Below are 15,928 nucleotides of genomic sequence, written 5' to 3' on the forward strand. Positions count from 1 at the left end.
AAAAGCATGCACAAAACACAATAAATTCAGAAGTAGCCTGAGAGTAGGAGGGAAAAGTTTAAGAAAACCAAAAAGGTCTAATTGGTAGATAGTATTTACAGATAGTGATATTCAAGCTGGCAGGTGAGAAAAAATAATCAAGAGACTAGCATCAAAAAGGAAGTATGAGTGAGCCCACCAACTTCTTGGTTGAAGGAAAATGGAAGTAGTCATGGAAATGGGACAGTACATTGAGGACTATCAGATAACTAGTATATTTTAAGCCAAGTGTAGGACTTGATAATGTCATGTGCTATTAAGACTCTTTGGGAAAAGTGTTAATAAAATTACCATATCATTATATTATAATGACTATTGGGGATGCAGGCAGTTATTTGTAATGCCACTCCATGTATCTTCTCAAAGGAATTACCATTACACCAAAGAGATTGACATGAATGTGAACTGAAAGGTATTTGTTAGCAATGACACAAACTTTTCTCTGATGAGGACTTGTCTTGTGCATCTCCTAGTGGAACTCCAGTAAAGAGAAAAACCATTGCATAGTAGCCCATGAAGCCTTGATGGCATAATTTGTGGTTTTGAAGCTGCTGGATCAAATACACCAAATCTTCATACTGTACTGACATTTTCCTGTGATGGACTGAGTATGGTTATTAGATGTCTTGATAACTCATGTGTTAATGCTCGAATGTTGCTGATGATGGAATGGGTTAGTGTACCCTCTTTGAGATCTTTTAGTAATCCTATGAAATCTGTGATCAAGAGAGTTTAACAAAGGAGTTAGAGCAAAATAAACAGTAAAGGCTTTCATAAATAATTACAAATGATCCCTCTAACAAACAAATTCGGGGTGATGTCTTTCACTGAAACTGAAACTGAGCCAGTGGGACTCACTTCCCATGTTTTGGGGAAACCTGCTTTGCACCTTGTCAAGAAGAGGTAGACACTAAAGGGTAGAGGTCTATTAACTATCAGCAGCTCAAACATATGGTGAATAATGCTACCCTTTGGGGAAATGGCAGCAAGGGCTGGGAAGAGGATTGAGAATAAAGGCCTTCTCACAGATTTTCAAAGAAGTTCACAATCTGCGGCATTGTTCCCAGAACATGTCATGGCCCACTGGTTCTTAGTCGAGCGGAAGGCTTGAACCAGAGACTTTGAAGCTTCTGTGACGAGCCAGGCTGTGACTTCCTAGACGTGTGCCATAGGGTTGAGAGTTGTAGGGCCCCCCTAAATAAGTCAGATGTGCACTTCACATCAGAGGCAGCTACCCAAATAGCAGACTGTGTGTGAGCTGCACACAAGGGTGTTTTAGATGCAGTGACTCTCCATCCAATCAAGATAATGTTAGCTGTCGAAAACCAGATGTATCATTGTAAGATCGAAAAAAATGCCTCTGACAGATGAGAGTATCAAAATCCTCATGGTTAACTGTCAAAGCATTCAGAAAAAAGTACCACAGTTTGAAATGTGCCTAAAAACACTGAACCTCACATAAAATTAGGCATAAAAAGCTGGTTAAAATCTGAAGTTAACAGTAGTGAGATGTTTGGAGAAAATTTCGGTGTATACTGAAAGGATAGCAAAACAGGAAATGGAGCTGATGTATTTGTTGCAATAGACAAGAAACTTAAATCTTGAGACAGAAGTTGAAGCTGTAGGTGAGATTGTTTGGGCAAGACTCAGTATCAAGAGTGAGCAAAAAAATAGCTGGGCCCTTTTATTTATCACAAGATTCTCCTCCTGATGTAACTGAAAACTTTAGAGTAAACATCAGATTGCTTGTACATAAGTTCCCTAATGATACTGTAATCATTAGAGGAGACTGTAATCATCCAACAATCAGTTGGCATAATTATATTTTTATTAGTGGTGGGTGTGATGAGACATATTGTGAAGCATTAATAAATACCTTCTCTGAAAACTATCTAATTAATTTCCTGCACAATAGTCCTTCCAGTTGGAAATTTAATAGGATGCTTTCTTCCTCAAATATGACACTACTTCAGCTGGCACCTACTCACCACATGACTACCAGTCACACTTTCATAGATACATTCACAACGAAATCTCCAAATAGAATAATCTGCACCTCTCAAATACCTGCACTTGGCATGTCTGCCCATGACATTATTTTCATGATGTATTCACTAGAATGTCCTAGAAAGAAACAAAAACTGTCTAGGTACCAAGACTTCAGACGCATAAATTTGCCTGAGGCACAAGAAATAGTCTGGGGAGTGACCTCAATTCCCCCATGGACATAAATGAAAAACTTCAGGATTTCACTAACAAATTACTCAATTATATGACAAATATGCTCCAATAAAGACCAGAAAAGTAAAAAGGAAACCTGCAACTTGGCTGACTGATGAACTAAAACAGCTCATGAATCTCAAAGATGCTGCACATCAAGCATACAAGATACACCCTAACCTCAAAATCATACTGTATACAAGCAGAAATGCAACGTAGTCAGTCAAACAGTGAGAAACCTAAGCTCACGCATGCCCCTATATTAACTGACAATAGATGTAGACCAGCTGTCCTGTGGAAAAATCTCCTTAGTATCGGATTAGGCAAAATAAAAGTTGCAGAAAATCCCATGGACCCAGCTGAAGAACTGAACTGATTCTCCACATTATCTACAACTACAATTGAACCGGAAAAAGAAAAAAGGAAACAGAGAGAATCATTGATTACTTCATGGGGATGAACAACTGTAGCAAAGAAAAATTCCATCTACAACACGTCACTTGCAATACAATCAAGCAAGTCATCATGTGGATTAGATCAGCATCTACTGAGCATGATGGGATAACTATCCAGATGATAAAACTTATTATTGATCCACTGCTGACCTCTATAACAGACATTTTCAATGATTCCTTAAACATAAGTGTTTTCCCGAGGCCTGGAAACTCGGATTAAGCTACTGCCTAAAAATGAAATTGACTACCACCCCATCTGCATTCTTCCTGCACTATCAAAAGCCTTAGAATATGTAGTCCATGACCAGTTCATCAACTACCTAACTGATAACAACCTACCAGATAAATAACAATCAGGTTTCCGTAAACATCGAAGCACAACATCCCCATTGATAAAGGTGACAGATGACCTGAAACGTACCATGGATAGACAAGAAGCGACTATCATTTGCTTCTTAGATTTCTGCAAAGCATTTGATAAGCAAAGCATTTGATACTGTCAACTTCAACATCTTACTTGCCAAACTTGGTGGTCTAGATTTCTCACCAAGTGCAGTGCAATGGTTTTGCTCATACTTGACGTCTCATCAGCAACGCATCCTGTCCGGGAATATAAAATCACAATGGTGGCAAATAGTTTCAGGTGTTCCCCAGGGCTCAATATTAGGTCCTATACTCTTCTCTCTGTACTACTGCAAATATCACATGTATGCTGATGGCATTCAGTTGTATCTAAGTGCAAAACCAATCAGTCTTAAGAAAGCTATTGAAAATTTCAATACTGACCTCGATGTACTATCAAAATGGGCACAGAACATAGGACTAAAACTCAACCCATCTAAAACCCAAGTGGTGCTAATGAGCTTGGTCACTATAAGCTCATTAGTCCAAAACATCGGGAATCCGTATCATCTCTAATCCTCAATGGAATAAATATCAAATTCTCTACCTCAGCAAAGAGTTTGGGAGTAATAATAGATGAAAATCTAAATTGGACAGAGCATGTAACTGCATCGTACAAAAAAGCATCAGCATCCCTTCATGTCCTACAAAAATATAAAAAACTTTTCCCTTTCGATCTGAAAAAGAAATTAGTACAAACGCTTATACTCCCAATCATTGACTACAGTGATATTGTCCTACAAGCTCTCTCTCAGGAAAATTCGCGACGTCTGGAACTGGTCATGAATGCTTACATCTGATATATCTGTGACATTTGTCTTTTTGACCACATTTGACCAGTTTATGCACAACTGTCCTGGCTGCATGCAGACAAATGCAGAGATTTCCATAACTCTGTCTCATTTACTGTCTTATAAAAGTATACTGTCCCTCATATCTCTCCTCATCCTTAATGCTCATGTCTGAACAATATGACAGAAACACGTGTTCCCATCATAATAAAATCCTCTCTGATCCACTTCATCGCTCAGTCACCTTCTCAAAGTCCTTTACAGTAGCAGGAACTTGACTATGGAATAACCTGCCTTGTTATATTAGAGAACTTATAAACATGTCTGGATTCAAAAAACAGTTAATGACATACCTACTTAAGTAACAGTAATGCCTTCCTCTGTACAAGAGTGCAGTGATCTACAATGAAATAAAAGTCTAAAAAAAGTTGTGTAAATATTCAGTCAGAACTTGATAAGATTTCAAAGTGATACAATGGTTGGCAGCTTGATTTAAATGTTCAGAGATGTTAAACTATGCACTTAAAAAAAAAAAAAGGCATAGTGATCAGGTGGTAGCATCTTTGTTTAGTAATCAAAATGCCCATGGACCAGGTTTGACTCAGCATTGGTGACCAAAGACATTCAGCATTAGAAGTCACCCTCATTCTGCCAACAGCCTTCTCAAAGAGCGTGCAGGAGTAAGCAGAGGTTCAGAGCACTCTCTTGCCCCTAAAGGCAGAAGAATCAGCAATGATCAATGGCATGAGAATGCAGAAGGCAATGGAAAAAAAAACTGCATTAAAGGCACATAATGTGTATCCACAGGACATGTGGCCACTAATTGAAAAAGTGTCATGGTGATCTCTCCATTGGCAAAAGATTCCAGAATAGTTCCCTATTCAGATCTCCAGCAGGGGACTGTCAAGGGGGAGGTACCCATGAGAAAAAGAATGACTAACCAATGAAAGGATAACATTCTACAAGTCAGAGCATGGAATTTCAGAAGCAGCAACATGGTGGGAAGCTAGAAAATCTAAAAAGGGAAATGCAAAGGCTCAATCTAGATATGATGGAGGTGAGCGAAATGAAATGGAAAGAAGACAAGGATTTTTAGTCAGATGAGTACAGGGTAATATCAACAGCAGCAGAAAATAGTGTAACGTAAGTAGAATTCATTATGAATAGGATGGTAGGGCTGAGAGTGTGTTACTGTGAATAGTTCAGTGATAGGGTTGTTCTCATCAGAACTGACAGCAAACCAACAACAATAACAACAACAACAACAACAACAATAGTTCGGTTATACATGCCAACATCGCTAGCAGGAGATGAAGAGACAGAGAAGGTATATGAGGATAATGAATGGGTAATTCAGCATGTATAGGGAGATAAAAACCTAATAGTCATGAGGGATTAGAAAGTGTTGTAGGGGAAGGAGTAGAAGAAAGGGTTACTGGCGAGTATGGGCTTGGTACCAGGAATGAGAGAGGAGAAAGATTAATTGAGCTCTGTAACAAATTTCAGCTAGTAATAGTGAATACTCTTAGCAAGAATCACAAGAGGAGGAGGTATACTTGGATAAGGCCAGGAGATACAGGAAGATTTCAGTTGACTGCATCGTTGTCAAACAGAGATTCTGAAAACAGAAAGTGGATTCTAAGGCATACCCAGGAGTAGATATGGACTCAGATCGCAATGTAGTTATGATGAAGAGTAGGCTGAAGTTTAAGGCACTAGTCAAAAAGAATCGTAGCATAAAGAAGTAGGATGCAGATGTACTAAGGAATGAAGAGATATGCTTGAAGTTCTCTGAGGCTATAGATACTGCAATAAGGAATAGCTCAGTAGACAGTACAGTTGAAGAGGAATGAACATCTCTAAAAAGGGCAAACATAGAAGCTGGAAAAAAAATATACTTTCAAGGAAATTAACAGGTAGCAAACCATGGATAAGAGAAGAAATACTTCAGCTGATCAACAAAAGAAGGAACTACAAAACTGTTCAGAGAGATTCAAGAACACAGAGACACAAATCACTTAGGAGTGAAATGGATAGGAAGTGCAGAGAAGCTGAAGTTAAATGGCTGCATGAAAAATGGGAAGAAATTGAAAAAGAAACGATTATTAGAAGGACTGACTCAGCGTATAGGAAATTCAAAACAACTTTCAGTGAAATTAAAAGCAAGGTAATAACTTTAAGAATGCAATGATAACTCTGCTGCTATATGCAGAGGAGAGAGTGGGTAGGTAGTAGAAAGAATACATTGAATGCCTCTATGAGGAGGAAGACTTGGCTGATAACATGAGAAAAGAAGAAACGGAAGTCAATAGAGAATCCAGTATTAGTCAGGATTTAAAAGAGCTTAAGTGGGTGTAAGATCCATTGGAATTTCTAAAATCATTGGGGGAATTGGCAATAAAACAACTGTCAATGATGGTGTGTAGAATGTATGAGAGTGCCAATACATCATGAGACTTTCAGAAAAACATCATCCACACAGTTCTGAAGATAGAAAGATCCAAGAAGTGTGAGAGTTATTGCACAATCAGCTTAACAGCTCATGCATCCGAGTTGCAGATAAGAATAATATACATAAGAATGGGAAAGAAAATTGAGGATGTGTTAGAAGATGATCAGTTTGGCTTAAGGAAAGGGAAAGACACCAGAGAGGCAGTTCTGATGTTGTGGTTGATAATGAAAGCAAGGCTAAAGGAAAGTCAAGACACAGTCAATATGATTTGTCAACTTGTAAAAAATATTCAACAATGTCAAATGGAGCAAGATGTTCAAAATTCTGAGGAAAATAGGGGTAAGCTATAGGGAAACATGGGTAACACACAACACATACAACAGCCAGGAGGCTACAATACGAGTGGAAGATCAAGAAAGAACTGCTCAGATTAAAAAGGGTGTAAGACAGGGACATAGTCTTTTGCCTATACTGCTCAACGTATAAATTGAAGAAGCAATGATGGAAATAAAGGAAAGGTTCAGGAGTGGAATCAAAATTCAAGGTGAATTGATATCGATGATACAGTTTGCTGATAACATTGCTATCCTCAGTGAAAGTGTAGCACAATTACATGATCTGCTGAATGGAGTGAACAGTCTAATGAGTGCAGAATATGGATTGAGAGTAAATCAAAGAAAGATGAAAGTAGAAGAAATGAGAATAGAAAGATACTTAACATCAGGACTGATGGTCATGAAGTAGATGAAGTTAAGGAATTCTGCTACCTAGGCAGCAAAACAACCACTAATGGACAGAGCAAGGAGAGCATCAAAAGCAGACTAGCACTGGCTAAAAGGGTACTCCTGGCCAAGAGAAGTCTACTAGTGTCAAACATAGGCCTTAATTTGAGGCAGAAATTTCTGAAAATGGGCGTTTGGAGCACAGCATTATATTGTAATGAAACATAGACTGTGGGAAAACAGTAGCAGAAGAAAACTGAAGCATTTGAGATGTGATGCTACAGACAAATGTTGAAAATTAGATGAATAGATAAGATATGGAATGGGAAGGTTTTGCGCAGAATTGGAGAGGAAATGAATATGTGGAAAACTCTGACAAGAAGAAGGGACAAGATGATAGGACATCTGTTAAGACATCAGCGGCTAACTTCTGTGGCACTAGAGGGAACTGTAGAGCATAAAAACAGTAGAGGATGACAGAGATTGGAATACATCCAGCAAATAATTGAGGAGGTAGGTTGCAAGTGTGACTCTGAGATGAAGGGGTTGGTATGGGAGAGGAATTCAAGGCGGGCCACACCAATCCAATCAGAAGACTGATGACTCAAAATTAATAGAAAAATTAATAAAACAAAATAAAAAGCCTATGAGTATGAAAAACAGCAGAACCTGAATACCTACCGCCAACTGTAGAAGAGATGAGGAAGCAGATAAAAAGGACAGAAGCCCAGGAGAAGATGGCATACATGGTGAAATAATCCAGGAAGGTGGTGAATACCTTATCGCAAGGAACACAAATTAATAGAGACCATTTGGGACACTGAAAACATTCCAGAAGACTGGAGGAATGCACTTATCTGTCCCATCCACAAGAACTATGTCTGAATGGCATGTGAAAACTACCATGGCATTGCTCTGCTCAATATTTGTTATAAGATCTTCTCAAACTGTCTTCTAGATCGAATCCAACCACTGGCAGACAACATTACAAGAGAATATCAAGGAAGATTTCATCACAGGAGATCTACTATCAAACAAATCTGTGTCCTATGCCAGATTTCAGAAAAAAGGTGAGAGTTTGCCCAAGAACTACACATGCTGTTTGTTGACTTCAGAAAATCATATGATTGCATTTATCAGGAAAGTATGCTGAGGTATGTGGAAGAGTTCAGTTTTGCCAAGAAACTAGTAAGCCTCACGAAGGCCTGCCTGATGTATACTACAGCAAAGGTAAAAATTGGAAATAAGGTGACTGAAGCATCAAAATAAAAACTGGGCTATGGCAGGGTGATGGACTATCACCTGTTCTTTTCAATCTCGCATCAGAGAAGGTAATGGGAGAGATGTCATATAATGAACTTGGAGGAGTCCAGACAGCAATTAACTTTAAAGATCCACAACTATTTTTCCTGTCACCTATTTCATGCATGAATGAACGACTCACAGATGCTAAAATCAAAAGAGAACTGCTATGAGTAATAGAAGAGTGCAGTGATTTGAGTGATGTAGGGGACTTCTCAGATGAGGGAGACCTTGATATTACTACAAATACAGACTTGTATGTTCCTGAAGCCGAAAATTACAGTTCATAAGACATGGTAAATCTTCGATTATTAATTTCATTTATAACAACAGTTTCCTTCTGAGATACCTACTCAAAAAGTACTGAAGATTGGAAAACATACTGCATTTCAATTAGTTGCCTGAAAACTGTTTTTTACTTATAATTTCTTCTTTCAGACTGAAATGGAAGATAGTAATCTAAAGCCAAGCAAAGAGAAAAGGGGCTGCTGGAAAATCAAAAGGGACAAATGTTTTGGAAAAAAGGACCTATTATTGATCAAACCGCCAATAGTACTGAGAAGGAGTGGTCAGTGGATGACAGGGAACTATGGACACCAACTACTAAGATGTTTTGAACAGTATTTTGGAAATTACATGGCATCTCATTGCTGAGCAGACAAACACAAAGGCACTTCAGGATAACCAGGTTCTGTTAAATGCAACAGCTACAGAAATTAAGAAACTCATGGGTGCACACATAATAACAGGTTGTATGAAACTACCAAGACTGAGAATGTATTATCCCAGTAGACTGAGGGTCCCTGCAGTAACTACAATTCCAAGGAATCATGTGTTCAAAGTGAGGAACTACTTGCACTTTGTAAATAATCTGAGTGTTCCAGATGAACTCAAGAGAAATAAACTATGGAAACTGCAACCAGTCCTTGACAGTATTAGGAGAAAATGTCTGTCACTGCCAGTTTCTAGCCACCTTTCGAGAGATGGACAAATGATTCCTTTTCATGGCAAAACATCTCTTAGGCAGTATGTCAAGAACAAGCCGAATCCAGTTGGTCTGAAGAATTTTGTGCAGACAACTTCTGGTGGGCTGGTACTTGACTTTTTCATTTACCAAGGAGCAAGCATTTAGCCTTCTGGACTGGGGGTTCTGTGCTGAAGAACCTGGTGGAGAGTAGGGTTCCCAGTCAGCATGTTGTGTATTTTGACCGATATTTCATATAAATTACACTATTACAATAACTAATGGAAATAAAAATATATGCAGTAGGAACGATTTTAGTCAGCTGATTCCATCTGCTCTCAATCAAAACTCACTGCAGACAAGGAATTGATGAAGAGAGGGAGAGGTTCCTTCACCGAGTCCGTCAGAGAAGATGGAAAAATTTCTGTTTTGAAATGGATCGACAATCATTCTGTAACAGTAGCATCTACATTCTCTGGCGATTCTCCTACTAATGTAGTGAAAAGATGGGACAGAAAAGCGAAAGGGTTCATTGAAGTACCTCAGACCAAATGTATCAGTGACTATAACAAATCAATGGGAGGTGTGGATTTTGGTGACAGAATGATTTCCTACTATCAAATCTCCACACACACAAAGAAGTGGCCTGTAAGAATCTACTTCCATTTCATTGACATGGTAATTGTGAACTCGTGGGCTCAGTACAAAAAGGATCAGCAGGCACTGGGTGTTGGAAAGAAATCAATCATGGATTTACTAGATTTCAAGATTTAAATTGGTGAATCACTGAGTTTGGCTGCAACTGCCGTGAGGCAGGACATTTACTCTTCAGACCCTGAATCTGAATTTTATGATATGGCTCCCACAAAATGTGCAAAAATAGATCAAATTCCAAACAAAGATGTTGGGAATAGTGAGAGCAAACATTTACCTCTTTGCCCAATTACAGACAAAAATAAATGAATGAGATACCAAAACAAGGTCTGCAAAGCTAAAACCAATTTCATATGCTAAGAATGCAATATTTGTGCATAACTAGTGACAGAAAATGTTTCTTTGACTACCACAATTTCAGAAATATCTGTGACAAAACTGTTTTTCTTGTGTCATAATTTTGTAACACTCTGTAAGTAATGTTTCTTAATGATAAATAAATAATATAAAACTTATACTTGTCTTTTTCCTTGGATGACCATGTATCATCAAAATTTCCCATTGTCCATCCAGCTGGACATAGGAAAATCTCTTCCCAGATGAACAGTAACAAAAAATTACCATTACAATGCTCATTCATGATACCCATATGCAATGCTCTTATAATAAAGTATTTGAAAAAATAGAAAAATTTTCTTTGGGACTGAAGAGGTTAACAATACTTGTATACCACATAAAAACAGACTGAAATCAATGACCAGAAAATTCAGTGAATTATCATCAGCTGTTGGAGATGAGGCCAAAATTGACCAGCAGATGCCATCATTCCCCTAGAGAGAGAGAGAGAGAGAGTTTCTCCTGTAAACAGCAAAGTGTTTTCAGATACTGCAATAAAATACACAGCATTTATAACTTGTTGATGTTCACTTTTCCTAGGATGCTAGACTTTTAGCAAAGGGACTTATTGCTGGTTTAAAAGGATTACTTGGGCCTGCTCCTGTTGTTGATGGTGCACATGACAACAGGTTTATTCCCAGTTTCCTTCAGGATGAACCACTTAACATTCTCAAGTCTGGAAATTTTCCAAAAATACCACTGCTGACTGGAATCACAAAAGATGAAACATCAACTGCTATACTAGGTATGTAACATTTGCCATTTTTATAGCTTTACATTGAATAAGGAATATGTATTCTGAAACTGATCTTAAAATACAGCTAGTATTGCAAACACTCTTCAGGCATCAGTTTGCCTAATGGGACAGCATTTGATGCTCAACCTCTATGTTGTTAGTAATCTTACTGAGATACCTCATATACATGTACTTGCAGTATTTAAGTTGACATTATAAAAGGTAAAATATCTAAATAAAATCTGATCCTCTCTGAGATATTCTCACTTACATACTTCCATACATCCACATAGCCTGGAGGCACACAGCACATAAAACTGGTACAAAGTTTATGTTGTAAAATCTTTTGTTAAAATACAAGTATTGGTAATGTAACAGTATAGCAGCAAAACTAATCAAAGAGTGAACAATGCTTGGTTGATCCCTGGAAAAATTAGTATCAACCAGCCAACCTGAGAATATATAAAACTTACCTCACAACTTTATATAGTAAGTGGTACATTGCACAGAATTGTGAAACTCATACCACATTTGTCTCAGCAATAGATAAAGCTGCTATATAGTAATTATATTGTACAAAACATATTCTGTTAAGATGTGACATACTGAAATATTTGTATCATAAGAAGAGCACAGTGATGGTTTCTCTTGGTGTGGGAACAATACGAACAGCATAGCATAGTGCCCTACATTGAAATGTATTAAAATTACTGTCTCTCAACTCAGTGATCATACAGAGGAACACTGAAGTCAGGCTGTCTGCTTCACTGACCACAGTTTTTTGTTAATCATTCTGAACCATTCTTCTTCACACTGATTCATGAACCTGTGCCACAATATGTCTCTGAATTTCCCATGAATGTATTCTTAACTGTTTTGTTCTGAGACTTACTTCAGTATCTCAAATTATTACATGGCATGGTAATTAGTAAAGTGACACCTCTTTTGCTTGTTTCAGTACACAGAGGAAGAAGTACTACATTGTGTGGTTGTGTTGATCTGCTGGTAACATGTACAGAATATACATTTTTTTGTGAATGGGTTCAAATTCACTGTAGATTTCTTTAAAAAGCCTATTTTTTAATAAATTCTTTATTTCACTATTTACCAATTAGCTAATTAAAAGTTACATCACAATAAAACTGTTATGCTTGTAACATGTTATTTTCCACATCAGTGTGGGGAAAATTAATAAATTTAGGAGCTAAGCTCATTGACATACATTGACTGACTGGTTTTTATTTGGTTCAATTTGACTACTTTGTCTACAGGGTGTGTAGTTGTAATATAAGGCAGGTCGGTTTAACCTAATGTCTTAAAATATCAAGCCTACATATTACAATAAAAAAACAACATACCCCAAGTTATTAATATACACCATACTGTAATATTTTCAGTTGATCACAGTACGTATACAGGATGGTCCAGTGATTGTGGCTGGGCAAAATATCTCACGAAATTAGGATCAGACAAAAAAATAAGAAGAACAAATCCGTTCAAGCATGACGGAGGAAAACAGATGGTGATATGGATGGCCCACTAGATGATGCTGCCATAGGTCAAATTGATAGAAACTGCATTTTTTAAATTTTTATTACATGTTCGTATAGTACATAAATGAATGTACGATTTGGAACATTTGTTTCACTTTGTAAGAATATTATGAGAAAGGAAGTTGCCATTCACCATATAGTGGAGATGCTAAGTTGCAGATTGGCTCAACAAAAAGACTTCCACAATTAAAGCTTTCGACCATTGGCCTTCATCAACAATAGACACACATGTACACGCACTCACGCAAATGCAACTCACACACATGACTGCAGTCTCAGGCAACTGGAACCACACAGTGAGTATGTGTGTGCATGTGTGTGTATTATAGACAAAGGCCAATGGCTGAAAGCTTTAATTGTGAAATGATGTTCCACTTGTCGCAGCCATCATGGATTTTCTATTGCCCTATAGTGCATATTATGCCAGTTTATGTTATCTCTGTTTTGAATGACTCTGCACCACTAAACAGAACTCTTAAAAAATCTGTTATCATCTCATAATTTATGTTGTGTCCAGTGCCAAAAATTTACACATTGTTCAAAATCATCTTTTTGTTGCGCATATCTGTGTCTCAGCATCTCCACTATATGGTGAGTAGCAACTTTCCTTCTCATAATATTGTTACATTCCATCCTGGAATTTCCATTGTCTGTTTCGCTTTGTGATGGATGGTGCTGTAATATTCCAACACTAATAATATGTCTCACCCATTTAGATGAACGGTTGGTAACAATGTGGTTTTTTAAGATTCAAACACAAAAAGTAGTTATGTTTGGACTTTATTTCCTGTTGTTCCAATGTGATACATGTAATTTTGTAATATTATCATTAATTATGGGAATGCATGCTGTTACTGTGTGAGCAGTCATAATAACCTCATGTCATAAATGCTCAGAATAATGTCCTTCAAGTTCAGTGCATTTGGCAACACGCATAACAAAATTCCTCTCAACAGCAAGTAAATCACCTTCAGTAATTGTCACACATGCATTGACAATGCACTGACGCATGTTTTCAGGCATTGTCAGTAGATCACGATAACAAATATCTTTCAATTTTTCCCAAAGAAAGAAGTCCAGAGATGTAAGGTCTGGTGAATGTGCAGGCCATGGTATGGTGCTTCTACAACCAATCCACCTGTCATTAAATATTCTGTTTAATACCGCTTCAACTACACGTGTGCTATGTGCTGGACATCTGTCATGTTGAAAGTGCGTCGCCATTCTGTATTGAAGTGAAACATCTTGTAGTAGAGTCGATAAAACATTAATTAAGAAATCGGCATACATTGCTCCATTTAGATTGCCATTGATAAAATAAGGGTCAATTAGATGTCCTCCTATAAGTCCACACCATACATTAACCCACCAGGGTCACCGATGTTCCCACTTGTCACAGCCATCATGGATTTTCTGTTGCCCAATAGTGCATATTATGCCAGTTTACATTACCTCTGTTAGTGAATGACGCTTCATCACTAAACAGAACTCTTGAAAAAAATCTGTTATCATCTTGTAATTTATTTTGTGCCCAGTGGCGAAAATTTACACAAAATTCAAAATCGATGCCATGCAATTCCTGGTGCATAGAAATAAGGTAAGGGTGAAATGTATGATGATGTTGAATTCTCAAAGCTGACATTTTTTAAATTCCTGATTCCCGCTCAATTTGTCTGCTTCTGGTGTGCGGATTAGCCTCAACTGCAGCTGAAACACTTATTTGGATGCCTCCATTTGTTGCAGCTCTTGGTTGCATCTTCTTCTTTGGCTGAATGCTTCTGGTTCCTTTAAATACATTGACAATCTGACGAAAGGTCCGGACACTTAATTGCTGTCTGTCAGGATAACGATCAACATACACAGCAGAAGCTTGTTGGGCATTTTGATCACAATAGTCATAAATAAACGCCATATCTACCTTTTCTGTGACTGTTAAACATCCATTTTAACAAGTTTATGTCTTCCATGTCATTATTATGACTGGACAAGCATATTATCATACCTAATTTAAGTAATGAATTGCACACAGTTCTATTGGGTGCATTGCTACATTTGTGAGAATATTACAGTGCCATCCAACAAAATGCGAAACAAATGTTCCAAATCAAACATTCCTATTTATTTATGTACTATATGAATATGTAATAAAAGTGGTGATACCTATTTAAAAAAATGCAATTTCTATCAATTTGACCTATAGTAGCCCCATCTAGCGGGCCACCATTAGCGCCATCTGTTTTCCCCTGTCATGCTCAAACAGATTTGTTGTTCTTATTTTTTTGTTTGATGCTAATTTTGTGAAATATTTGTCCTGGTCACTACAAATGGACCAGGTAATAATAGCATTCCTCATTCTTTACCTATACACTCTTCTATTCTGCAAAATTCTTTTTCCATTATGTTATCCTTCAGAAGTTTCTAGAAGTCACATCACTCATACTGTCCTGCAAACTCATAGGAAGATTGAATATCGAGGACCTTTTTCAGCAGCTGTCAGTCTGTATGGTATACTTCTCAGCTGGCCTTCATTTCTTGTTATATGAATGAACATCTGCATTTTTTATAGTAATGTATTGCCTTTGATGAATAAAATTATTGTTCTGTAAATGTACATGGATGGAAAAGAGAATACTTTTAGATTATCAAAGGCAATTCTACATGGCCTTTTTCTCCAATGCAACAACTCATTTTATCATTGCTGGAGTTTCCGTGAACAGTAATTCCATATTAGAAGTGTGGTGCATATAGAGAATGTGCACTGTATACAGAAGTTTTTTCTTAAGCCGGCCGGGGTGGCCAAGCAGTTCTAGGCGCTAGCCTGGAAACGCGCGACCGCTACGGTCGCAGGTTTGAATCCTGCCTTGGGCATGGATGTGTGTGATATTCTTAGGTTAGTTAGTTTTAGGTAGTTCTACGTTCTAGGGGACTGATGACCTCAGAAGTTAAGTCCCATAGTGCTCAGAGCCATTTTTTGTTGTTGTTAATATCATGTGCTAGCTATTTTGTAATAAATATTACAGTGCTTTATTTACAACAGATATTATCTATACATTGTATCCATTGGAGCTTATTGTCAACCATAATTCACAAACATTTTATTGAGGTAACTTCTTCCAGTCTTGTTTGATTCATGAAGACATCTATGTGATCCTCCTTTTCCCTATTCGTGAATGCCATGAACATTGTCTTTTTTTAGATTTACAATTAAGTCATTCTGTATAAGCCATTGTACTGCGTTATTT

At 37.5% G+C, this 15,928-nt stretch overlaps 1 protein-coding gene across 1 annotated transcript in view; it reads left to right on the forward strand.

The window, feature by feature from the left end:
* The window catches only part of LOC124594821 (pyrethroid hydrolase Ces2a), a 184,287-nt gene that overhangs the window by 94,235 nt on the left and 74,124 nt on the right, over window positions 1-15,928 (forward strand). The window contains exon 6 of the mRNA XM_047133265.1: window positions 10,938-11,142. Within this exon, the coding sequence (XP_046989221.1) occupies window positions 10,938-11,142 (205 nt within the window). The remainder of the gene's footprint in view (window positions 1-10,937; window positions 11,143-15,928) is intronic.

This window comes from Schistocerca americana, chromosome 2 (genome assembly GCF_021461395.2).
Source record: "Schistocerca americana isolate TAMUIC-IGC-003095 chromosome 2, iqSchAmer2.1, whole genome shotgun sequence".
In the NCBI taxonomy this organism is placed as follows: Eukaryota; Metazoa; Arthropoda; class Insecta; order Orthoptera; family Acrididae; genus Schistocerca; species Schistocerca americana.